General features: G+C 37.5%; 1 protein-coding gene and 1 long non-coding RNA gene across 5 annotated transcripts; one reads left to right on the top strand and one right to left on the bottom strand.

Annotated features, from left to right (window-relative positions):
• Window positions 1-33: 33 nt before the first annotated feature.
• On the top strand, window positions 34-3,995 carry LOC147843643 (uncharacterized). Its single transcript, XR_015494141.1, has 2 exons — window positions 34-3,276; window positions 3,525-3,995. It is a non-coding gene; the product is annotated as an uncharacterized LOC147843643 (long non-coding RNA).
• On the bottom strand, window positions 954-27,847 carry mov10a (Mov10 RNA helicase a). 4 transcript variants are annotated; one of them, XM_087257914.1, is made up of 22 exons: window positions 27,639-27,847; window positions 27,312-27,422; window positions 26,985-27,157; window positions 25,920-26,161; window positions 23,253-23,508; window positions 22,082-22,222; window positions 21,806-21,968; window positions 20,804-20,955; window positions 19,131-19,301; window positions 16,235-16,382; window positions 15,999-16,160; window positions 13,892-13,995; window positions 13,679-13,776; window positions 13,501-13,599; window positions 10,727-10,838; window positions 10,520-10,637; window positions 8,518-8,709; window positions 8,283-8,345; window positions 8,053-8,178; window positions 7,146-7,234; window positions 3,929-4,041; window positions 954-1,304 (listed from the first exon to the last, which is right to left on the bottom strand). In XM_087257914.1, the coding sequence occupies exons 2-22, from the start codon at window positions 27,372-27,374 to the stop codon at window positions 1,246-1,248; spliced, it is 2,844 nt and encodes a 947-aa protein (XP_087114040.1). In that variant the 5' UTR covers window positions 27,375-27,422; window positions 27,639-27,847; the 3' UTR covers window positions 954-1,245. The 4 variants fall into 4 exon arrangements, 2 of the variants coding, with proteins under 2 accessions (XP_087114040.1, XP_087114039.1); XM_087257913.1 differs by having other exon boundaries at window positions 27,317-27,422; XR_015494071.1 differs by lacking the exon at window positions 7,146-7,234.

Here is a 27,847-nt window from a genome sequence, read left to right as displayed (position 1 = left end):
GTGTTCAGAGATGCTCTTCTGCATCCATCTGTTGTAACAAGGTTATTTGAGTTACTGTTGCCTTTCTATTAGCTCCAACCAGACTGGCCATTCTCCTCTGGCATAAACAATGTATTTGCGCCCACAGAACTGCCACTCACTGGATATTTTCTCTTTTCAGACCATTCTCTGTAAACACTAGAGATGGTTGTATGTGAAAATCCCATTACATCAGCAGTTTTTGAAATACTCAGACCAACCCGTTCGGCAGCAACAACCATGCCAAGTTCAAAGTCACTTAAAACCTCTTTCTTCCCCATTCTGATGCTCCGTATTGAACTGCAGCAGTTCGTCTTGACCATGTCTACATGCCTCAATGCATTGAGCTGCTGCCATGTGAGATTGAGCAGTTGGGCAGGTGTACCTAATAAAGTGGTCGATGAGTATATGCTATGCTAGTGTGTGTTTAAAAGAGTGAAATTAAAATTTATTCAAATTTGTAGTTTTACTGTTTATCATCAGTTGCAGTGCAAAGTAAGCATTGTTTCTAGCCTTTTATATGTAGTTATTTGGAATATAGTTTGTGTTTGAGAGAAACCTTTTTGCACTTACCTTGATACAGCATGTCTGAGAAAATCAAAAAAAGCAGCAACAACTTGCTGTTTTACCCTTCAGAACTCCATATAAAAAGCAGAAACTGTTGTGCACAGGCCTATCAAAACGATTAATGCTGGCAATTGATAAACAACAGTACAATTGACACATTTGAACTCTTCCCAACAGGGAAAACCATCAACAATCAAGAACCCGTGATTATATGATGTCATGACTTTGCAATCAAAAAATGTCCTTATAATAGAAGTCAATGGGGCAAAAACAGCCACTACCATAAGGAAAGGGTAGTCATTTTGAACAATACATAAGGGTTAAAATAAGCTTATATGGTCCAAAAAATTAAAAATATAGCCATTAGATGTAGTTGAAAAAGACAAAGCTTTATCAAAGACAGTGTTGATCAGCAAAAGCAACATCTGTACAATGATCTTTAATGCACATCAGGTTGCATAATTACTAAAATCTCCGCAGTATTAAACTCAGTAGTATTTTATGATCAGACTGTTTTTGATGAATTATGAATCATAGATGCCTTGCTTTAATAGCTGAAATGTACGTTAAAACACCAATACTGCATTACTGATAAAAAAAAGATTGGTTTCCGCATTGTTGTGAACTGATGGTCTCTGATGGTTGGTATAAATTTGGTCCTCATTGTTCGGCTCTCCATTCTGGGTGCACATGCTGCTGTAATGGACTCTCATCGGTATCTACAGTACAAAGAAACACAAAATGAGTGAATCGAGCACACTGATGATTCTGAAACCTATTGTTTTTCAAAAACAAAAACCTTAATAAAACTAAATTAAAACTAAAGCAATCGTTAATCGCTAAAGAATAATGTTTGTATGTGTATTTAGGGACATTTTATCTTGACAATGTTAAGGGGGCTGTATGTAAGTTTTTGACTCTTCTAAAGCATGAAAATACCATAATGTGTTTGTAGATATTTAAAATGCATGCTAGGTGAACACTCTTGTTTATCTGAAAAACCATACTGAAGTCAGATATTCTGTTTTAAAAATGTGGATTATGTGGTAGAATGCTATCTTTAACATTGGTCCCTTTAACCCGCCCGATGCCAGTTTAGATAATAATATTTCAGCAGTCTGGCTGCCTTGGTGGAAAACGGCTTATTTCATTCATTCAGTCGGAAAGGCTCTCAAAATATGCGTCTGCGACATAGACTGTAAAATATGGTCTGCGACCAAATTGCGACCTCTGGTGGACAGTAACAGCCTCCGAAATGAGATTCAATATTCAGAGTTCCACATGAGCTGGCTATTAATTAGCAACTAATATAAATATTATGGATGTAAACATTAGTGAAGCAGGTTACATTGTAACCCCTTGTCCTAACAACACTCTAGGTGACGAGATTTGCAGTGATAAGCAATTTTGTTATTTGCACCAGAAGAAACACAACAAATTTAAATCCAGCCAATCAGTAGCTCAAAATAGTGCACTCACTGCACTCCAACGAAATGGTAAGGTTTATAATCCAATTAATAAAAATTAAAACTACTTAACATTATTAAATGTACAAGCTGAAGCACTGATAGGTGTTGGCTTGCACTGAGTCACAGTATTTGATAACTAATGATGAGTTAAAGCATGCACTACTTGTGAACTAACATTAACTACAACATGAGTGACATGAGTTCATGTGTGAATAATCAAATTATGTTCATAGAAAAGTTAGTAAAAAACATTTATAAATAAGTATTCATGTGTATAAAGCAACTGTTTTGTGAGAAGTGCTTTTCATATGATTCGAGAACGACCCGTACAGATTTACTTTAGACATTTATTCGAGTAAGAATGACGTCATCTGAAACTTTCTGTTGTACACCACGCCAAAAGGGTACCCTTGGTAGTGGAAACACAAGCCTGATAAAGGTGACCCGTATGGACCGAACCTTACCGTACTGTACCACTCAGTGGAAACAAGCTATTAGTTCTTGATTGGAGCATGCCTTAACTCATCATTAGTTCATAATGTACTAACGTTTACATAATAGTACATTATTATTCATGTACCGTTATTGTAATCTGTTACCACTTAAGGATTCCAACTATTCCAACATACTTTCAGCATCAATTATCAGTCTAATTTATTTTCTTTTGTGTGTGTGTGTGTGTGTGTATTCTTCTAACTTAAATACTAGCACAAAACATCTATTTTCTGTATTATTTGCTAGTTAAAATGTATTTCATGTCCGCCAATGTTTTCTGGTCAACTCTGTTACATCGGTTATAAAAAAAAAAAGGCATATCAATCTTTAAAGGGCTGATAGAAGTAGCATGTGGCTTGCTAGTGATGTCTTCCTCTGGCGGGAAACTCTGGAAGGCATTAAAGCATGTCATTCTTTCTGCTCCAATTATTTTGCACAAAATGTTTAAGCTACACTAATACTATATTAATTATTCGTCAACAACGCTACTGTGATGTTTTAGTAAATCTCTCATTTACATTTAAAAACAATAACATGAAGAAAATACATCAATTTGTGTTTTAGACATGCTGCGTGGTATCTCGTTTAAGGCTAGCATCTTGAGCTAAAGCACAAAATGGTGGAGAATGTTAACTCTGTTGGTGCTTAATTCGGTTAAACAACAATTAGTAACTAAGGCATTCATTCATTCATTTTCCTTCAGCTTAGTTTCTTTATTTTTTAGAGCGTAATGAACCGCCAACTAATCCAGCCTGTGTTTTACGCAGTGGATGCACTTCCAGCTGCAACCCAGTACTGGGAAACATCTAAACAAGGGGTGGCCAATCCTGTTCCTGGAGATCTACCTTCCTGCAGATTTCAGTTGCAACCCTTATCAAACACACCTGTCTGTAATTATCAAGTGGATTTCAGGTCCTAATTAATTGGTTCAGGTGGGTTTGATCAGGGTAGGAGCTAAACTGTAAAGGAAGGTAGATCTCCAGGAACAGGATTGAGCAGCCCTGATCTAAACACTCATTCTTTCACGCAAATACACCATACGCCAATTTAGCTTTTTCAATTCACCTATTGTGCATGTCTTTGGACTGTGGGGGAAACCGGAGCACCCACAGGGAGAACATGCAAACTCCAAACAGAAATGCCAACTGACCAACCCGGGTCTCGAACCAACGACCTTATAGCCGTGAGGTGACAGTGCTAACCACTGAGCCCCGGTGTCGCCTTCCATATGGTATTGTTTTTCATTATTATTGGATTGAGTTCACTGCAAATTACACATTTGTTGTATATCAATATTTGTTGGCCTGTAAATGTATCCGCAGTTCTGGAATGAGTCATATGATACAGTCACGCTTGATGTGTTATGCAATGCTCCGTACCATCTGAGCTGATTTTTAAAGACGCCAGCCGTGAGACCACATCCTCCTCTCCTTCAGCATCCTTGTAGTCAAAGCCAGTGTAGCCCTGCTCCTGCTCACAGTACTGGATAAACCTGCACAAACACACACACTCATCAGATACCGCACATAAGGAGTGTGGGATATTTATCGTCTATTATATTATCGTAATTATTTTAGCTTTGCTTATCATGAATGTCACTCAAGTTGATAAAAAAAATAAAAATAAAACACGTTTTGAACTTCCAAGAGCATTTGCAGTGTAATAAAATAGTTTATAATGACACCATGAATACAAAATATCCCTGTGTAGTATTTTAAAGATATGATATAGTTTGAAAAGTCATAAGATAAACAAATTGCTTAAACAGATAGCTCACCCATCATTTGTCATATTTTGAAGATATTCAGAAGAATGTTGGAATGCAGCAGTCACTAGCCCCTTTCACACATACAGACCCTTCCAGAAAATGATTATTCGGAAAGGTGTGTATGTGTGAACAGGCCCTTTTTGAAAATACCGGTAAATTCGTTCTGGCTATTTTCCGGAAAGAGAAGTTGTAACATTACCAGTAATTTGCCGAAACGCTGCGCTGTGTGAACGCAGAAGGAAGAATGCCGGAAAGAGTGCGTTCACGTCTAAAACGTGCTGACGTAAGACATCTACTTTAGCCAATCAGAACAGTCAGACGCATTCACGTCCGCGCGGTTAATAAAGAATAAAAGCTTTTTAATATTTTTCCTGACACGTTTAGCTGCTAGATCAGGGGTGTCCAAACTCGGTCCTGGAGGGCCGGTGTCCTGCAAAGTTTGGTTCCAACCCCAATAAGACACACCTGGGCTAGCTAATCAAGCTCTTACTAGGCTTTCTAGAAACATCTTGCAGGTGTGTTGAAACATGTTTGAGCTAAAATCTGCAGGATTTGCCTTCCAGGACCGAGTTTGGACACCCCTGTGCTAGATGTTAGTCAGATAATATTTCTATGTTCCTTCTTAATGCCAACTGTGTAAATAATTATCGATACGATGCTTATGATAAGTCTTTGTTTGTTTACCTTTAAGCTCTGCTTCCTTCAGTTGTGTAACGCGTCGCGTGTGCCCGTGACACACACATATCATGTACATCTCGTCATGTGAAAGTGTTCCTCTCTATGTTTTCTTCGAAGTTGTTCACAATACTTCTCCATCCACAGAGTTTGTAATGTAGTCAAATGTTTACAAATACAAGCCCAGCCGTTTAGAGCTCTGGTTAATGATGACAGAATTTACCGGTATTATGGAATGGATGTGTGAATAGTCTTTTCCGGAAAAAATCTGTAACGTCCTCGCCTGTGTGAACAGTGATTTTTTTTTTTTTACTTACCCGTAAAGTCGATGAGGAAATTTTCTGGATATTTACCGGTATCACTGTGTGAAAGGGGCTATTGACTTCTATGGTGTTTTCTGTTCCTACAATGAAAGTTGATCCCTGCCGGTTTCCAACATTCTTTAAAATATCTTGTTTTGTATTCTACAGAAGAAAGAAATTCATGAAAGATTCCGAATCACTAAGAGTGTGCATAAATCATGAGGGAATTTTCAATTTTGGATGAACTATCCTTTTAGGCCAATGGTTTTAAACTCAATTCCTGGAGGGCCACAGCTCTGCATAGTTTAGCTCCAACCTCTTCCAAATCATACCTGCTTAGTAGTCCATAGTAGTCTTAAACACCTTGATTAGTTGGATCAGCTGTGTTTGATTAGGAATAGAGCAAAACTGTGCAGAGCTGTGGAATCGAGTTTGAGACTCCAGGAATCAAGTTTGAAACTATTGGACAAAAGGGGTAGTTCACCCAAAAATGAAACCTATGCTTTTAGGCCATGTCCACACTAATACGTTTTCGTTAATAAACGCATGTTTTCCTCTCCGTTTCGCCTTTGGCCTTCCATCCACACTGAGATGGCGTTTTTAGGAAACGAACACGCATCTTCTTGAAAATATATCTTTCATATTGCAGTGTGAACTGTGAAAACGGAGGCTTTCAAAAACAACAACGCATTTTAGTCATGTGACCAAATCTAACTTGGTAGACGACATTGTAAAGTAGATGTTTTGGATGCTGTTAGCTTTATTATGGACCAATTAATTAAGTCAGTTTGTAAATGCTCCATGATGTTTTAAACTAGGTGCGCCTGGAAAGCACGAGCACATCGCGCCATGTGTGCGTCTCTCCCAATGTGTGCACACAAGCCACACACCTCCATTGGAAATAACAAACTTGTGCGTGCAAAAGATGTGAAATGTGAACAGCCCCTTAATGTAGATGTAGCCATAATATCAGCATATGAGCAGCAGGATATTCAACATGCAAGTTTATATTGAGCAGATTACAGTAAAGACACAAATTTGTATTTGTTTTTCCCTGTTTCGCCAATGAAATAGTTATCCTCTCTCATCTATAGTAGTAGCCATTTGGGGGGATATTAAAAAAAGTTTCTTTATTTATACATATACATAAATACATAAATAACTTTTTTAAAATTCGCTGTTGTGAAGGAGTTTAATGAACGATTCAATGAATAATTTGTTGAGACATGTAGAAGGACAGGCAGAAATTTAACAGGACTCTATTCCCCTTCAGATTTATAAACAAACTAACTAAAGTATCGGCTTCACAGTGTGGAGTCCAAACATTTGTACAGCGATTCTAAAAATAAGTTTAAGGAAAACGTTGAGATTTCTTTGCTTGGGCGTGTGGCCAGTGTAAAGCCAGCTTATTATGAAGCGCTGATATGTTCCGCTATAAAAGATGTTGGCAGCCAATAATATTACAGCTCGCTCTTTCTCATAAGTCAAAAATCTTTAAAAATGGTCTGCAGGCACATTATTAAAAGTAAACTCCAGGCAGTTAAAGGGATAGATTACCCAAAAATGAAAATTGACTCACTATTTACTCACTCTCAATTGTTCCTTTAATCTCTTGAACATAAAAGAAGATATTCTGAAAAAAGCTGAAAACCTGTAACTATTGACTTCCATGTTATGAAATAAGTCAATGGTTCCCGGTTTCCAACATTTTTCAAAATATCTTCTTTGGAGGTCAACATAAGAAAGAAACTCATAAAGGTTTTAAACAAGCGTGAGTAAATGACAGAGTTTTTCATTTTTGGGTGAACTATCCTTTAAAGCCTCTAGGAACAACTGTAGCTACAAACTTACTTCTGCCATGTAGGGTCCTTGCTTAGGATGACTGGGTTTCCCACCACAATGAGCAGGCCTTTTGCTCTCGTCATGGCCACATTGAACCTCTGTGGGCAACAGAAGGGCTTTAGTACAGGATGGCATCGTTTTCTAATCTACGTCCAGACAGATGCTCAGAAATGTGTAGGACATTTAAAGATTTTTACATTTGCAGCTAAACTGATATTCAATTTCACAAATGCCAACATATAGATGTTGTTTAGCTTTTATATGAGATTTGTATATATATTATCATATGTTTATTGAGCAAGGATACATTAAAGTGAATATACAGTTAAAGTCAGAATTATTAGCCCCCTGAATTATTAGCCCTGTTTTCCCCCCCAATTTCTATTTAATGGAGAGAAGAAAATGTATTTTTAGACATACTGTGCAAATTTCTTTGCTCTGTTAAACATCATTTAGTAAAAATTTAGTTAAAAAAAAAAGAATTGGAGTAGGGCGGGATGACATTCCTACCGGTAAATGTGCATTTAATATTAAATACGAAAGTGAAAGCATGCTGACCTATTAACGAGAGCTGTTTATCTGTTAGGAAAACTTACCAAACTGCAGTCTTGGTTTATATCTTATTTCTTTCTATAATGTAAAGATAGTAATGTCACCCTTCAAAATGAAAGCGCCGCTTTTTGATTATAATGTCTTATTGCCCATTGCCATAAATTAAAATAAGGACGCATGACCGCTGAGTGGGACTCTGCAAAATAAACCGTAAACAAACTCGGACCAGTGTGAGGAGAATTAACTCACACATGACTTGTTTCAGCTATTTTGGTCCATTTAGAAACTTTGCCGTGTGAAAGCGAACAGCATCAAATTATCTGCAGTGCGTAATCAAATTATCCAATAGAGATGAGGTGCACACCTTCTCATTAGAGAGGAAGCCGATGTTGAAGTCTTGGTCCATTTTGACATAATTGACGCTACTGCGGACAGTAGAAACGATGATGACCTTTCTTTCTTGACCCTGAAACTCTTCCACCGAGCCCACCTTCAAGATCAAAATAATGAAGCAGCATAAATGGCTCATCCTGAGCGCAGAGAGATGATTTGGAGATAGGAAAAAAAAATTACATCAATAAATTACAAGCCAACCTTGATGTCTTTCCACTTCTTCAACTCGCCCACAGTGTTCAGAGCTTTACGGATTTTTTCCACCTAGAATGAATGCAAATATTTCAAGTAAAAGTGGGTTCCAACTTTCCATTTATTAATTTTTTTTAAAATAGTTTTTTCTTGAAGTTAAAAGTATTTGTAGTAAATAATTGTTTTAAGTCAATCTACCATTTGATTCATTACTATTTATGAGCGGATCTATTTTCAGTCTTGCCTGTTTCCTGTAAGGAGCGATGATGCCGATGTCATTGGGGCCGAGTTTTGGCAGGCCCTTCTTGCCCTGCGTTTGCATGAGATTGTTGAGGTAGTTGACGATGACCTCGATCTCAGTCACGTTGAAGAATGAAGGACTGTTGGCTTCTCGCTCATCTTTCCCCATCACTCCATGAAACACCACTGGAAATCCCTGATCAAGAAAAGCACTTGATCCCTTCATTGCACAACATTTGCAGCTTTCTGTTATCATCGTTTTTAATATTAATATTATTATACTACATTATAGAGCTGGGCGATATGGCAAAATGCAGTCTCGATAATTATTGTCCATATTTACCGATAACGATATATATTTCGATAGAAGTTGTTAATGCTTCCAGATTTAAAAGAGTACCCCAATAATGACTGAAGCTACAAAAATTAGAGGCTCCTTAAATGGCATAACATTTTTTAGTCTGATCAATTTTCAGTGGCCGAAATTCAGTACATCTCTAACATCAATTCACTGTTAAGATTCCTATTGTTGCACATTTCTGCTGTGTGATTGGCTCTTAGATCAATATAGAGTAAAAAAGTCCAGAGCTTATCGTTGTTATCGGCATAAATTTTATCACGATTCGATATAACATCATTTATCGGTCCGGCCACACTACATAATATAAAGTCGGCATGAAATAGAAGTTGAAGAAAAGGACTTGATTTTGTCTGTTGGGTATAGATTGAATTGTTGGATCTTTGTGGTTTGCTATTGGTGGATCTCATTTGAGTGACAGGTGGTCCCGTCCCCAGCTAGTGAATACTGGTGAAGAGATATTGTTGGAGGGAGTGAACGTAATTTTGAGGTTGCATCGATTGTTTATAGTAAATGCTGCAACATTTCAACAAACATTCCTCTTGGTACAGTATGCACCAGACACTTTTTTATGAACACTCAATATTTCTGGAAATCAGTGTGACATTCTGATTGCACTTCATGCAGCTGTAGGAGACACACTCTTCCTCTCCAAATTCACCAGACACCTTTCTAAAAACACTCCAGGTTTCTGAAACAACACTGTGCAATTCTGAGTGTGCCTCACACAGGTGAGTGGGCTTGACAAGCCACCTGTAGGAGACAAACTCTTCCTCTTCAAATGCACCTGACACTTTACTGAAAACACTCCACATTTCTGGAAATTATTTTGATATTCGGAGTGTGCCTCACACAGCTGAGTGGGTTTGACAAACCACCAGTAGGAGACATACTCTTCCACTCAAATGCACCAAATACTTTTTTTAAAACACTCCATGATTCTGGAAAAACATTGTGCATTTCTGAGTGTGCTTCATGCAGGTGAGTGGGCTTTACATACCACCTGTAGGAGACTCTCCTCTGTGTGTGCATGTGTACACATGTTTATATAAACAAACTTAGACGTGTCATGGCGTCTATATATTACTGCAGTCTGGAGATTTTAAATGTTTCTTTTATTCTCGTTTGCAAGATGCTTTGGAAAAAAAGTGTCTGCTAAATGAATAAATGTATGTAGAAAAAAATAAGAACTACAAATTATATTGGAACCAATGCTGCAATGCCATTGAATGATTAGATATTTGCATTAAAGAGACAGTTCACTTAAAAATTTTTATTGTCTTTATAATTGTCAAATGTTCTTACCCAAGTGGTTCCAAATGTATTCTAGTACATGTCGTCTGTTGAATACAGATTATATTTTAAAGAATGTTCAAAACTGTTGACTCCCACAGACTTTTTTTTCATACTATGGATTTTAATGGTAACCAGCTTTCAACATTTTTCAAATTATCTTCTTTTGGGATCAAGAGATAAAAAAAACGACTGTAAAAAATGTTTGGAAACACTTGAGGTTGAGTTATTGAGTAATTTTTGAGTGAACTATCCCTTCAACAATTGTAACGATCTATTAAACACATACACTTTTTTTATTTAAAACTGGGCTGGACAATTTTCATAAAAGATCTTTAGTACAGCGGTCTGGTACCTTTCTAGGGAGATGCTCCCACTGGCAGAAGGCCTCTCGCTCCATCTGGTTGGCGAACACCTGTAGCTCGTTCTCATAGAAGAGCTCATTGGGGATCTTGAGGATGGCGGGATGAGATCTACAATAGAGCAAAGACAACTCTATAATAAATGTCCCATCATCACTTCCGACATATAAAAATAACGGTAGAGGAAATCAAATCAGTACCTGTAGTTTCGCAGAAGTTTGGTGACGAAGCGGCTGTCGTATTTCGAATTATCATCCTGGCTCTTCTGATAGAGAGCGTTGCGTTTCATCAGCCTCTCCAGAAGGGACTGACCTGTTTCACATCAGAAGATATGAAAATATCTGTTAGGAATGAACTAGAGCCGTGGGGAAATTAGATTTTTAAAACGCATCAGCATTCTCTCTTGAATCGATTCTGACCTTAGTTTTTAACAGCAGATGGCGCTGTACACTTTACAAACAGCCATACTCTGCTTGCATCCAACTCCTTACTAATACCACCAATAGTCTAAAGTTATCATTAATAAAGTTAGGGAAGGTTTAGGTAAATTACAAGAGTGTTCATTGTGAGCTGTGTTTATAATAATCTTGTGACCTAAAAGTAAACTTGCATGACTCAGTAGAATTCACAAGCACTATTCTTTATGTAGGGTTCAAAATTTGGACTAGAGTGCCATCTGCCATTACAAAAAAACTAGCTTAGAGCACTATCTGCTGTTTATAACCAACAAACAGCATCATCTACTGTCAAAAACTGGTCTAGAGTGCCATCTGCAGTCAAAAACTAGCCTAGAGTCTAGTGTTAAAAACTAACCTAACGGGACATTCATTCATTTTCTTTTCGGCTTAGTCCCTTTAATAATCAGGGGTCACCACAGCGGAATGAACTGCCAACTTATCCTGCACATATTTTACGGAGCAGATGCCCTTCCAGCCACAACCCACAACTGGGAAACACTCATACACTCTCATTCACACACATACACTACAGACAATTTAGTCTACCAAATTCACCTGAACCGCATGTCTTTGGACTTGTGGGGGAAATGGGAACACCCGGAGGAAACACGACACGACATCTAAAAACTAGCCTAGAGCGCCAGCTGCTGTTAAAAAATAGTCTAGAGTGCCATCTGCTATTAAAAACTAGCCTAGAGCACCATCTGCCATTAAACACTAGCCTAGAACACTATCTGCTGTTAAAAACTAGCCTAGAGCACCATCTGCTGTTAGAAAATAGTCTAGAGTGCCATCTGCTGTTAAAAACTAGCCTAGAGCACCATCTGCTGCTAAAAAATAGTGTAGAGTGCCATCTGCTATTAAAAACTAGCCTAGAGTACCATCTGCTGTTAAAAATAGTCTAGAGTGCCATCTGCTATTAAAAACTAGCCTAGAGCACCATCTGCCATTAAACACTAGCCTAGAACACTATCTGCTGTTAAAAACTAGCCTAGAGCACCATCTGCTGTTAAAAACTAGCCTAGAGTGCTATCTGCTGTTAAAAAATAGTCTAGAGAGCCATCTGCTATTAAAAACTAGCCTAGAGTACCATCTGCTGTTAAAAAATAGTCTAGAGCGCCATCTGCTATTAAAAACTAGCCTAGAGCGCCATCTGCTGTTAAATACTAGCCCAGAATGCCATCTGCTGTTAAAAAAGAAAGAAGTGTGCACTCTGCTGTTAAAAACTAGTCTAGAACGTCATCTGCTGTTAAAACTAGCCAAGAGCACCATGTGATGTTAAGCACTAACCTACAGCTGTTAAACATTAGCCTAGAACACCATCTGCTGTAAAACTAGCTAAAAGTGCCATCTGCTGTTAAAAACAAGCCTAGAGCGCCATCTACAGGTCAAAACTAGCCTAGAGCGCCATCTTCTGTTAAAAGCTAGCCTAGCCACCATCTGCTCTTAAAAACTAGCCTAGAACACCATCTGCTGTTAAAAACTAGCCTAGAGTCTGGTGTTCAAAACTAACCTAACACAACATCTGCTGTTAAACACTAGTCTAGAGTGCCATCTCCATTTAAAAACTAGCCTAGAGCGCTATCTGCAGCTAAAAACTAGCCTAGAGCTCCATCTGCTGTTAAAAATTAGCCTAGCTTACCATCTGATGTTATAAATGAAGTAGTGTGCCATCTGCTGTTAAATACTGGCCAAGAGCGCCATCTGGTGTTAAACACTAACCTACAGCTGTTAGACATAGAACACCATCTGCTGTAAAACTAGCTTAAAGAGCCATCTGCTGTTAAAAACCAGCCTAACCCACCATCTGCTCTTAAAAACTAGCCTAACGCGGCATGCGCTCTTTAAAAAACTAGATAAACTAGCCAATAGCGCCATCTGGTGTTTAACACTAAGTTACAGCTGTTAAACATTAGCCTAGAACACCATCTACTGTAAAACTAGCTTAAAAACTAGCCTTGTGCGCCATCTGCTGTTAAAAACTAGCAAATCTGCTGTTAAAAACTAGCCTAGCGCGCAATCTGCTGTTAAAAACAAACCTACTGAGCTACAGTATCTGATGTTAAAAACTAATGTAGAACACCACCTGATGTTAAACACTAAGCTCAGATTAGATTTAAAATAGAACAATGTTGGTAATTTTCCCCAAAAAAAGATTATTCAAAGCCGTTCTCAACAGCGTAGACAGGATCTGTGTGTTTGCTAACATTGTTAACAGTTGCTAACATTTGATTAGACTTCACTGTGAAGCTGTAGTGTTCTGTAAAGCCCTATATTAACAAAGGTGACTTGATTTATTTTGACTTTAAGAAACTTCATTCATTAATTCGACAATTCATTTTCCTTCGACTTAGTCCCTTATTTATCAGGGGTCGCCACAGCAGAATGATCCGCCAACTATTCTGGCATACGTTTCATGCAGCGGATGCCCTTTCCAGCCGCCACCCAGTACTGGGAATAAGAAGAAACAAATCAACAAAAATATTAGTATAAGCCATAAAAACATCTTCAAATACCCAGTCCGTGTAGCTGTGCCAGTGGAGATCTTAGAACGGGGCCCAACTGCTGTGGGTCTCCAGCCAAAACCAGCTGGCCCTTCAGAGGATCCAGCAAACCTTGGGCACAGAGCAATGCAGAAATAAACAATCTGTTCAAATTATTCCCATCATCTTCTCCCAAGCGTTCCTTATTTACCCGCAATCCCAATGATACACTCGGGCTCAACGGCTTGTCCGGCTTCATCTATGAAAATGTGTGTGAAGTGACCCATCGCAACACCCCCTAACACCAGCCTGAGGAGCAAACAAATAGATGTTCATTTCTAGACAGCAGGGCAGAACATCCTAGATAGCACAGAGCCATTTTTAACAGGAATATTACTGTACATAGATGCTTTATTAGAGTTACCTTCCAGCAGTGACCAGGGTAACCACAATGATGCTGTAGCCTATCAGAGTTTCTTTAGATGGGAGCAGGAAGCTGTCCTGAGCCTCATTCCAGTTACTATGTTTCTGTGAGGGAAAGATATTTGGGAATACATCATGTATTTAGCAATTGTGGATATAAATACCTCTGTTATATTGAAAGGCTGACAGTGTTGGAAGAAACCGACATTGCAAATACTTGAATAACTCTATTTGGAAAGAATTCATTATTTAAGAAAGATTGAAGTTGGATTTTGTGTTGGAGTGCATCTGTAGAAAATATAATAAACACATTATATTACATGAATAAATACAATAAAACAAATATACAAACTAAAGCCCGCATGAACTGGAAGCTGCTGGGACTTTTATTATTTAGCAATGTTGACGTACTTCCAATTGAAACAGAATGTTGAGTAGGGGGCAGAGATTACTTTTTATGCATCATTTCCTTGTGGCAAACTCATAGTAAGAGGGGCATGGCTAAGAATATTTTGACTAAATCATCAAGCTGACGTCAACAAAGAAGGACCGCTGTGCCAAATACTTCCATCCGTTCCATATGTTAAAAAATAAAAAATAAACTAAGAAAATGGCAGTTTTTCATTTTCTCAAAAAAAAAAACAATAACAAAAAAAAAAAAAGGTTTTGGCTTGATTTTTTTTAAACTCTCCACACATTAAGGGTTTATTTTGCAGAGTCCCACTCAGCGGTCATGCATCCTTATTTTAATTTAGGACAATGAGCATTTAGACATTATAAGCAAAAAGCTGTGCTTTTATTTTGAATGGTGACACCCACAGACATCGTCACTAAATATAGAGCAGAAGGTAGGACCTTCTCATACATAGCAGTTGCCTTATGCATTAAAAGCTTTACATTATAGAGAGAAATAACAGATAAACTACTGCAGTTTGGTCAATTTTCCTCACTGTTAAACAGCTCTAGTTATTATTTCAGCATGCTTTCACTTTCGTATTAGACATGAAATGCACAATTACCAGTAGGAATGACATCTTGCCCTACTCATCACTCTCTCTTCATATGGCCGTATATATGGCTATTACATATCCATAATACACTGTGATATAGCCGGGCTCAGATCGTATGGCTTTCTCACTACAGTCGATCAACTCCAGAGTTCGTTTCAATCGAGCCGAGACCACCTCATTCAGCCGATTTCAGAGCGATTGCTGGATTCACATCTGACAAACAAACTGCGCTAACTGGAGAAACGCGCCATGTTCCGAAACAAAAGTCTGGGTGTGAAAGCACCCTTTAACTCATTTGGAGCGTTTACACAGTAACAGGCCTTGCAAAAACATGCAAATTATACACTTTCACTCTTTTACAGTTTAACTTTGCCATTAATCCACAAATCACACAAATCATATACATTTTAAACTATAATCCCTGGTTAGCTATGATCCCAACTTGATATCACACATCCTGCAATATGACTATTGTGGATGTGCATATCTCAATGTCAATGTTGAAATGGTACAACTGAAAGCAAATAACAATTTCTCCATTAGTCATTTATTAAAGTGCACATGAAATCAAACCAATAATATTGCTTTAGTTAGCTCACATTGCTAGTTTTGTGGCGAACAATTCATCTGTGCATGTCGTTAAGAAAAAAAACTTAATTGTTTGCCCTTCTAATCTAAAATTGACATCTAAAAATGCACTTCCTGATTATTTTTTACAGATAAATTGTCAGTTCACGTATAAACTTTTAGTTATTGGGCATGGTTAACACTTAACTACGTCCCTCCAATCACTTTTGACAACAAACAGAAATGGTGAGGAGGAGGTGTCTGTTAGGTTGTAATAACGCACTTAAAACCCTTTTCTGGATCATTCTGACTGAAATGCCTACTTTACTACATCCAATCAGCTTGCAGCAGAAAAAACAAGCCACGCCCACTCATTTAATATTCTGTTTCTCTAGAAACTGTCACAAAAAGGAAAAAAATGGTCGCAGCTTCCGGTTCATGCTGACTTTAATGCTGAAGTATATAAAATCAAGTCCATTGCAATATTGGATACAATGTTTTACCCAGAGTAGAAAGGTATGTATGTATTACCAGCAGTTTCTGCGGTACAGTGCGTGGGTCTCTACTGGGGGCACAGAGGCGGTAGATACGATGGGCGTCCACGTGTCCTAATAACCTCTCACACAGCAGGTCACAGGCACTGTTTGAGGGAGCACAGGCCAGGATGTGGCTCTGGGCCTTCGATTTATCGACCTGACATACACAAAAGTCTTGTATAACATGGCAGTTTAAGACTGCAATAAAACAGTGCTCTTGAATCCATATACCTGCTTTATGGCTTCCACCACTGTGACAGTTTTGCCAGTGCCAGGAGGTCCAAAGATCAGGTAAGGTGCTGGTCTGGATGAGCCCGACAGGATGTGCTGCACTGCTGCCTTCTGCTCAGGGTTGTTCTCTAAATCTTTGTTGAACATGCTAGAGGACAAATAAAGTATGTTTTTGATAATAATAACCAAATTTGAGTCAAAAATACATTATTTTTCATCATTTACATAAAATATGTATTGTTAAAGACGGCAAAATACTAAAGACCGATGTTAACCATTGGTTTGGCCTACCGTCCAAACTGAAAGCAAGGGGGAATAATGGGAAACTGCCTTTGAGAGAGATCATTTCGAATTTAATGTATACCATTTTGTTCCTTTGTTTAATTGAGGAGCTGCAAAAAAGCCAACTAAAATGAAATATTTCATAAAAATCAGACTTTTAAAATGTGAATGCTGTCACTAGACAGATAGAGGACAATGCACAAGACATCGGTGTGCAAATCAAGGTAAAGGCAGGAGCAGCTCGATTAGTGTATTGAGTTCCATTGTGTTATAAATGGGATTGTTTATGTTTTTACCATTATAAATTGATTAAAATTTGTTAACCATTATACTGCATCATCATTTAATATGTTTTGAAGCAACTTTTTCGAGTTATTTTTAAATAATAAGCAAACAAATGAGCAAATTGAATGTAATACGGTTTAGTCAATTTAACTTCAGCACACAGCCCTCAATTGAGTTTGTTTTTTGGCTCTTTATAGGAAAAAGTTTGGGCACTCCTGTTATAGAGGATTCTCCGGGAGAGGGGCTCGGACCAGATGTGAGTTTCTGCAGATTTTGGTGACAGTTGTTGCTTAATTTTATTGCCGTTTACTAATTTAAAATTTAATCATAGGCTTGGCAAGCAGTTTTGGAGAAATTTGTCTCCCGATTCAAACAGAATGTCCGAGCATACTGCCTGAGAGGCGTTTCTAAGGTCTTACTCACACTATGCTATCTGAACTGTGCTTAAGTCCGTTTCCCGGATCTCTGAATTGGGCTCAGGCATGGTTCACTTGGCCGGCCCTGGCCCAGTTGGAAGAGGTATGCCAGAGTGTGGTTCACTTGGGCTTTGGCACGGTACGCTTGTGTGTGAGTGCAAAATGCACCTGAGCCCGAAATTGAAAGCGAGGCATTACTTTTAAGGGACTTTTTCCTGTGGATTAATTCATCATTCTTACTGCTCAATGAACACAAACTGTTGTAGTTTATTAAAGACGCAAACCCCTCACTGCACGACTGCTGCCCACCTTCAGCAAACCTCCTAATTCCTGCAGCACAAGGACTTTATGATTGTTTATGAGAGTCAAAAGTGGCTGATCTATTCGGCGAAATATTTGACTGTGATTCATCGCATATCAAACGACTTAAACGATACAACTAAAGAAATCACTGTGCTGAGGGAAAGCGCTTACTTTTTAAAACGTCCATTTCCCATGAACATTTAAGCGCTGTTGAGCATGTTCTTAAACAGTGCTGATTTGCCATTATGTTCACATGCTCAACAGAAACGACAGTGATTGGCCGTGAAGGTCACTAGTTCACCGATCTCACCACTGTTTACAGAGTGTGACTATAGATATAGGGTGCTTTCACACCTGCCTTGTTTAGTTCGATTGAATCGCACTAGAGTTCGTTTCCCCTTTTGGTACAGTTCGTTTGGGCAGGTAAGAATGCAGCAATCGTACTAGAGTGCGCACCAAAAAAGCGGACCAAATAAGCGTACCGAGACCTGCTTGAAAAGGTGGTCTCGGTACGCTTTCAAACGAACCCTGGAGCTGTTCGTTTGTGGTGAGAATATGATCCGTACTAAAACAGGTCCAACCGCAAAAAGTACTGCGCGTTTTGGACTAATTCAGCTGCCGTAGGCCGATGCGCTGTGCATTATGGGATATGGAGGAAAAATATTTGTTGACAGCGCTTTACCAACAGAGAGAGAGAGAGGGGAAAACATTACCTCATAGATCGTTGGTAATATTTCTGCAAGATGACCATGTCGCAGTTTAGCTAAATTAATTCAAGGCTCCTCCTGAAGTGACGAGTGATGCATTAAACAATGCTTTCCAGTATACATTTTCGTAATGTATAGTTTGTCTAAAGCAGGGATACAATCAGCCAGCGCAGTCGTCCCTCCAGAGTAAAAGGTTTAGTTTACCTGCAGGAGTTCACTGGCATTTTCCCGCACGTGAATTCTGACCAATTAATAAGCAGTTTAGGAAATATGTTTAACAACATCTGGCCAATGAGGGATGTGGATTTTGTCAGATGACTGCATTTTGGTTCGTTTCAACTTGTTCGGACCAAAGCCAGCAGTGTGGTGTGAAAACGACCCAAAGACGGCAGAAGATTCAACAATGTACCATTTATTACCTTTGGTCCGGACCAAATGAAGCAAACTACAGATGTGAAAGCACCCATAGAGACACTGGAGTGTTTTAAAGCCACGAAGATCAGCTGGTCTGAGTTCGGTGAACTCACCGTAAACAGCGGTGAGTTTGGTGAACTGATGACCTTCACGGCCAATCACAGTCATTTCTGTTGAGCATGTGAACACAATGGCAAAACAGCGCTGTTTAAGAACAGGCTCAACAGCGGTTAAATGTTCATGGGAAATGGACGTTTTTAAAAGTTCAGTATCGACTGGTATCGAATTCCAGTATTGTGACAACACTGATCTACAGTGACTACAGTGAACAAATTGGAGGCAATGTTTACATCACCACAGATTAAGCTCAAGTTACAGCATCTTTGTCTTCCTGCTTCTTGACATCATCAAGAAGAAATTCCTAAAACATGTGCGGACATATTGTAGCTGCCCATAAACGTGTGTGTGTGTGTGTGTGTGTGTGCAGACCTGAGGTGTGGTAGTTCAGAGTGTCCAGTGTCTTTATCTGAGGGGAACAGCACATTTCCCAGTGCGTGCTGGACAGCGAGTTCCACCGCTCTGTGCTGAAGCCTCAACGGAAAGCGATTGATATTGAACTCCACATCAAACTTCATGTTGTTTACAAACTTCTGGAGAAGCCTTCAAGTGCAGAAACAAAAAAATGATCCTCTTATTACAGCTCAGAGAGGATTTGTGTAAAACAAGGGTTCTATACATGTTACTTACTTTTTATTATTTTGTAATTGTAAATGTAGCAATGCATTAGTTCACCCAAACATTCAATGTACTCACCGTAAAGTTTCTTTATTTCTGGTGAACACAAAATTTGTAGAAAATTGAAAACCTGTAACCATTGACTTCCATAGTAGGAATAACAAATACTCTGAAAGTCAATGGTACGGCTTCCATGTTTCTTTAAAATATCTTCTTTTGTGTTTAAAAGCTCATGAAACCCTAAAACACATATTCTGAGATGTTGACAGATCTACATGTGTGACATGTTCCTAGGACACATATATTTATATATTATTTATAATTTTACACTCCGGGTGCTCCGGTCTCCCCCACAGTGCAAAGACATGCGCTATAAGTGAATTGAATGGACTAAATTGGCCATAGTGTTGGACTGTGTGTGAATGTGAGAGTGTATGGGTGTTTCCTAGTGCTGGGTTGCAGCTGAAAGGGCTTCCACTGCATAAACATGCTGGAATAGTTGGTGGTTCACTCTGCTGTGGTGACCCCTGATAAATAAGGGACTTAGCTAAAGGAAAATGACTGAACAAACATTTATTTTTACATTTATATATTACATATATTTCACTATCTAGTCAAAAATGTGTTATGCTTGCGTTGTTTAGAGCAAAAACATTCCTCTGGTTAAAAAATAAATAAATAAATTCATGAATTGAAGAAAAGTCATGGCCATTAGGTAAACGCACAATTTCTGAGTGAGATTCTGAGTGTATGGCTGTCAATACACAGTGACATCATGGGATTTTCAGCGTTTCTGTGTATTCGTTCATGAGAAAGAGCTAGTTTGATCCAATCGCCACACACTATTATGAATGAAATGTAACTTCCTTATTATGCATGAGAAAGTGTTGTCTTTCGTCTTGTGAGTAGCTAACGTCTTAAGGGCGTTGCACACCGGATGCGCTGCTCTGTGCTGCGACACGGCGAGCATATGACAGGTGGAAGTATCGCACACAAAGAAGCACACATTCGCATGCTATTTAAAATGAAACCATTCAGATGGCGCTCTGTGGAGCGGCAGAAATATGAACAGTGTCCTGAGTCGTAGCTGGGCGCCGCAGACAACCGCCAACTTGCGTCGCTAGTGTGTGTAACCTGATAGAAATCTAAGTTTAGAATTATAAAATGCATGGCGCTGCGTGTATCCTGTGTGCGAGTCCCTTTACAGTGTCATTGTTTTGAGACAAGGGCTGTCGGTGCTCCATTTCTAAGTGTGCTGACATAAAAAAAATAAATAAGAAATTCCCCCCATTTTTCTTTGACGCAAGCGGATTGCACTTTGAAGGAAACTCAAAGGTTTAAGACCAGTAAAAGGTGAGTAAATGACAGAATTTTCAATTTTGAGTGAACTAACCCTTTAACAGTGTGTAATATTGCATGTTTCTTACTTTCTAGAGAAGCCAAGTATAACTTTGTCAAGTTCTACACGATGGACATAGCCTTCATAGACAGTGATGGGCTGGTTCCTGTCATCAGAGAGACAAACGTTCAGTTTATCTCCTCGTAGTACGGAGGGTCTGTTCTCTGCCACCCCTGGTACCTGAGTTTAAGACAAAGATGGAGGTAAAGTTTTTTTTGACTTGCATCTTGATATCAAGAGTTGGGTGTAATAGTAAGCTAGTTACTATAATTCAATTTTTTTCTGCTAAAAAAGTAAAGTAGGAGGGATCACTTTTAATTTTTAGGCAATTTAATAAGTTACTTATATTTTATTTGCCTTAAATACTGTAAATAAACAGTAAATACATATAAAAGAGTAAATGCATAAAGTTTTTTTATAAATCAATACAGGGAAGCAGAGTAACTCTACATTTTATTATATAAATATATTTTGCAGAATGACTAAAAGCTTAAGAAACAATGGATAGAAAATTATTTAATGAAAAAAAAATTTAAACAATGAGTGTTGTTGTGTGTGTATACAATTATGCATGCTTAAAAAACAAAAATAAGAAATGTCAATATGTAAAATGTATGAAATATGATGTCATTAACTTATCATTTCGAGTATTACAAAATGAAAATGACCTGCTCTGAGTTCAATTCTATGCATTTAAAAAATCTATTGTCAGATGTAAATATATTTAAATATTATTAAGTCATGAAATATGGTTTTATACATAACGGTTTTCCATTATTATTTTGTACATTTAAAACCAACAGATTATACTATTTATTTGACACCATGGACTTACGTTTCAAGTATCTGCTTAATAAAAAAATTAAATAATTTTCTAAAAATCATGAAATTTCGTTAAGTTACAAAATAATTAAATATAAATACATGCTGAATTAAGTAATTGGTAATGAATTTCTTTTTTGAAGTAATTCACAGTAAAATCTGGCCTAAAGAAGAACAAAACTAATGTTATATTCTTATTGTCACTCACTTTGAGAATGAGCAGCTTTTTGTTTGTTTTATCGAGGGTCATGGTCTTGCCATACAGGTCGTATTTCTTGATGTCCACCTCCATCTGAATCTCTTCCAGGTGTAGGAGGAGGTGAAAGCGCTCAGAGTAGTTCTTCATGCAGAGCTGAGTGTCCAGCAGTCGCCTGAGAGCAAACACATGTCACTGACTAATGCACACTGACTGAGAGAGAAACTATCATCAAACAGCAGAACATTTTCAACACCGCTTCTTCAATCTGAATGATTTCATGCTTGCCTCACTCTGGGAAGATGCTGTTTTAGTGAGGCTGGCAGGTGTTCAGAGTCCTCCAGCTTGTATTTGGCCAACTCCTTTAGGTAGGTGGGGTACCTATATTGATTCATTTTCATCATATTCTTCAGATCATGTGTGATGGAGCTATAAACATATATAATGGGGAGAGGAGAGGTTAAACAATACTTAAAAAAACTTACTGATATAAATAGATATCTATCCATTCTGGATGGACGGATGGATGGAACTATGTGACAGATGGACTTACAAATGGAACAATGAGCTAGACAGACAGACAAACAGATAGAATGACAGATAAATAGACAGATAGACATAGACAAATAGATAGATAGACAGAAAGACAGACAATACGGATGGATGGATGATGGATGATGGATGGATGGATGGATGGGCGAACGGGCGGACAGACAGATAGATAGATAGACAGACAGACAGACAGACAGACAGACAGACAGACAGACAATATGGATGGATGGATGGCTGTACAGATGGATGGATGGATAAAACAATAGATAGATAGATAGATAGATAGATAGATAGATAGATAGATAGATAGATAGATAGATAGATAGATAGATAGATAGATAGATAGATAGATAGATAGATAGATAGATAGATAGATAGATAGATAGATAGATAGATAGATAGATAGATAGATAGATAGATAGATAGATGGATAGATAGACAGATAGACAAATAAATAGACAGACAGACAGACAGACAGACAGATAGAAGGATGGATGGATGGATAAAACAATAGACAGACAGACAGACAGACAGACAGACAGACAGACAGACAGACAGACAGACAGACAGATAGATAGATAGATAGACAGATAGATAGACAGACAGATAGACAAATAGATAGACAGATAGACAAATAAATAGACAGACAGACAGACAGACGATAGATAGATAGATAGATAGATAGATAGATAGATAGATAGATAGATAGATAGATAGATAGATAGATAGATAGATAGATAGATAGATAGATAGATAGATAGATAGATAGATAGATAGATAGATAGATAGATAGATAGATAGATAGATAGATAGATAGATAGATAGACGGACGGACAGAAAAACATACAGAAGGATAGACAATCAAGCAGACAGATAATAGATATACAGATAAACAGACAGATCTAACCTCTCAGGCGGTACCCCTTCCTCCACCACCTTGCTCTTTGGACGGAGTCGCCTGTTCTGTTTAGGGTTATATGGGCTCTCCGGACCCAGCGTTTCAGCTAGTCCCGTCCGAACCACCGCCTCCAGTTCCCGCACTATGCAGAAAGGCTTAGCAGTACCCGGAGGATCTACTTCTGGACAAAACTCGAAATACATGGTGGCTGGAAAGTGTCCGGGATGATTGACGTTGTAATGCACTTCAACATCATAATCCTCACCTAGCAGGAAAACATTTGCTGTATTTATTTGATCACCTCAACTCAAAATTATTCGCCCTCCTGTGAATTTGTTTTTTGAATATTTCCCAAATGATGTTTAACAGAGCAAGGAATTTTTCACTGTATTTCCTATAATATTTTTTCTCCTGGAGAAAGTCTTATTTGTTTTATTTTGGCTAGAGTAAAAGCAGTTTAACTTTTTTCTTTTAAACCATTTTAAGGAATAGTAAAGCAATATTTTTTTTAATTGTTTACAGAACAACCCATCGTTATAAAATGACTTGCCTAATTACCCTAACTTGCCTCATTTTTTTTATTACTTTATTTTTATTGAAAACCTTTTAAAACTTTACAACAGAACATTTGTCATTAGAATAGACAAGTTTACAGTATTGCACATGAAATAATAAACAAACACAAAAAAATAAAAATAAAAGACACAACATTGGGGGGTTCACATTGTTCCAGATTCATTGCATTCAACGGTTGTTAACATTGCATTAATCAATCTTTTTCTTCCAATGTTTAAGAAATATGTGCATTTTATGTCTCAAAATAAATGTCAATTTTTGCATATTGCTCATTTGCTTCACAATGTCTATCCAATCACAAACAGAGGGGGTGTCATGCTTACACCAGTATCTGTTAATACTCTTCTTGCTTGCCACACTTAATATATTTACAAGGTAAACATCCTCCTTCACAACCACCTCTTCATAGTTTCCAAGATAATTTGTATTAAAGTCTTTGGTAACACTTTACTTTGATGGTCCATTTGAGTATTAGTAGACTGTCTGCTTAATATCTGTTGATACTGCTCCTTCAACAGACATTTAACTTTGCAAGTACATGTCAACTTACACAAACCCCAACCCTAATTCAACCTAACAGTCTACTTATAATCTAATGAGAATTTCTTAAATTCAACAAACGGACGGATGGGATGGAAGTGTGACCAAGTCTTTCGATATATGGTATCCTAAGATCTTTTCCATTTCCGATTAAACCTCATTCCAGAAAGGTAATATGTTTGCACAAGTCCAGAAAATATGGAGATGTTCTGCATCAACCTCCCCACATATCCTCCAGCATGTTTGAGCTGTGGACAATTGTTTGCTTTTAATTTTGGGAGTAATGAAAAAAAACATACTAGATTTTTCACCTCCACGAACAGATAATTGCATATTGTATATCACAGGCAGAAAGACATTTTTCATTTGAAATTTCATCCTCTAATTCTCTTTCCCATTTCTGCCTAATGCAGTTTGTGGAAACTTTTCCATTCTCCCTAAAGGCTTGGTAGAATGAAGAAAATATTTTACATTTATTTTTGCAAAATAATCGACAATTAGTTTTATTAATTCATTCAAGTCAGTTGGCATTTCTGTGTGGAGTTTGTATGTTCTTCCCATGTTGACGTGGGTTTCCTCTGGGTGCTTCGGTTTCCCCCTACAAGTCCAAAGACATGCGCTATACTGTAGGTGAACTGGTTAAGCTAAAATTTGTCTGTATTGTATGTGTGTGAATGAGAGTGTATGGTTGTTTCCCAGTAATGGGTTGCAGCTGGAAGGGCACCCGCTGCTTAAAACATATGCTGGATATATTGGCGGTTCATTCCGCTGTGGTGACCCAGATTAATAAAAGGACTAAGCTGAAAAGAAAATAAATGAATGAGTAATTCATTCAAATCTGAAATGCCCTTTGTTTTATATTCCCTTTCAAAGTAATCTTGTATTTGCAGGTAGAGGTAAAAGTCTTTATTGGCCAAATTATTATCAAATTTAAATTTTTAAAAATAAATTTTATTTATTTTATTTATTTATTAATTATTTTCTGGCCACATCAGCAACTTATGGCTATTTCGTGGCAAAATGGATATACATAAAATATTATATAATAAAAACAAAATTGTATTACAATAAAAAAATTACTTAGAAAAATATATAAAATATAAATAGATAAAATCCACAAAAAAATATTCAAAGTTAAATATGATTTCAGTTAATTTTTTGATAAATAATTTAAAATTCTTCTGGTGGTAACTTTTTAAAAATTTCCATCAAAGTACTCTAAAAATAAATTTGCCTTAAGCCACAAATGTATAAATTATCTAATTACCCTAGTTAAGCCTTTAAATGTCACTTTATGCTGAATACTAGCATCCTAAAAAATATCTTGTCAATTATTATTTACTGTCATCATGGCAAAGATAAAATAAATCAGTTATTAAAAATGAGTTATTAAAACTACTATGTTTACAAATGTGTTGAAAAAGTCTTCACTCCGTGAAACAGTTGGGGAAAAATTGCACAGGGAGGCTAATAATTCTGACTTCAACTGTACATACATTTTGAGTTGTTTATCCATATATTTATCTATTATCTATCTCACAGTCTCAAAGTGTTTCTCACCTGGACACAGCAGAAGAGGGGAAACACGGTTAACTCTTCTCTTATCAACAAGAGTGAAGCAGCGCATCTTGTGCAGAGCGGTGTAGTATGTGAAGTAGATGCAGCCCTCGTTTTGGTTTACAATGTGAAACTTCACAACGAACAGCTTCCCAAGCTCCTCGATGGTAAATGAAACATTTCCTTTGGTGGCCTTTGGGTCAGATGATATTTCAATACCTCCTTTGTCTTTGATTAGTTCAGCTCTGAAACAAACAGATTAAAGGGGATCACTTTTACATTATTAAAGAGATAGTTCACACCAAAAATGGTTATTTACTCATTTTACTTTTTGAAAGATTATGAGTTTCTTTTTTCCGATTAATGCAAAAGGAGATATTTTGAAGAATGTTAAAAAATGGTAAACATTGACATATTATTGGTTTTTCCTACTATAAAAGTCAATGTTTAGGTTTTTTTTTAATCAAAATATCTTCTTTTGTGTTCAACAGAAAAAACTAAAAAGTTTTGTACCACTTGAGGGTGAGTAAATAGTGAGCACATTTTAATTTTTAGGTCAACTATAGGCATATCGTGACAACCGTTTTCAAGATATACAGTGGTTTGAAAAAGTCAAGGTTTTAAACCGCCAAAACTTTCTAAAATACCATTCCTAAGGTAACGTGTAATATTTTTTATTTACTTTTCTTTTTTTTTTTAGGACAACAGTATCTTAGGCAGAAAAAAATATCAAAAGATGCTGTTTTAAATTGTAAAGAAACCTGTTTTTGAAACAAATGAATACAGCATAAGTAAATGATTCATTTTAATTATTTAGCCTGGCATGTTTACTGCTCCAAAATAAAATATATTGTTTTCAAAGGGGAAAAAGTTTTTTTTTTAACCAAATAAAAAAAAAATACATTTTAGAGCAGTGAGCACAATACCGTGAAACTGTGATATTATTATCCAAGGTTTTCATATCGTCAGAATCTTATACCAGCCCATAGTCAACCATCTATATTACTTTTTAATGATTGCATTAAATAATTAAATGTGATTTCTGTGCTTCGCATCTCTAATGATCACCGTTTCGATCTGAGTTTGTTGAGGATTTCTGTAGCGAGCTTCTTCTTTGGGGTCAGGACAGGTTTAATGGTTGGACGAGGTGAAGAAGAGGATGCTGGGTCAGAATCTGGAGCTGATGGGCTGGTGTTCTGCTGTACGAAGGACTTCCACTGATCGCAGTAGTACACACGCATCTGTCAGAAAAGCAGAATATTGATGAAAAGATAACTAAGGAACAAGTTAAAATGGCTTGATGAATCGATTAATGAGTTTTACACTGGCAGATCTCAAAGTTTAGTTACACAAATGCACCAAATACCCAAACTAGGTCATTTAAGCGTGTTTTACCTCACCTTTGGTTTCCACTGAAAAAAAATCTTGCCGTGTGATGATCTGGCTTTCTTGAAACATGATAAGGCACGGATCACTTTAGCAAATGAGGGTTCTTCACTTCCATCCCTAAAAACAACCACAATGTCAGTTCAATGTAGAATGCGATGCGCTGAGACAGCACGCTAGTTTCGTAAATAAACAAACAAATACACATTCAAACCATATTATGCTTTATTATGAACATTGTTCAAGTACAACGACAGAGTGGAGCAAAACTTAAGATGAATGAATCATGAGGCAGACATTGAACCGAACCGATGACTCTGAGTCACTGTTGCAAACCTTTTAAACTCCAGGTTGTAAATATCCCGAAGCTCGTTTCTGTCAGTTTTCGAGATCCTCTGCCCCAGAAACTGAAGGAAATCAAGTCCAACTTCGTATGATGATCTGACAGTAGACATGATTGTGCTGTCGTTAATGAAGTCGGTGTTTTGGTGATGTTTTCTGGTCTAGGCTATTCCGGAATCGAAACTAGCGGTGACCAAAGCAAG

This window comes from Danio rerio, chromosome 6, assembly GCF_052040795.2.
Source record: "Danio rerio strain M-AB ecotype USA chromosome 6, GRCz13ab, whole genome shotgun sequence".
NCBI lineage: Eukaryota > Metazoa > Chordata > Actinopteri > Cypriniformes > Danionidae > Danio > Danio rerio.
This window is presented reverse-complemented; position numbering and strand designations above follow the sequence as displayed.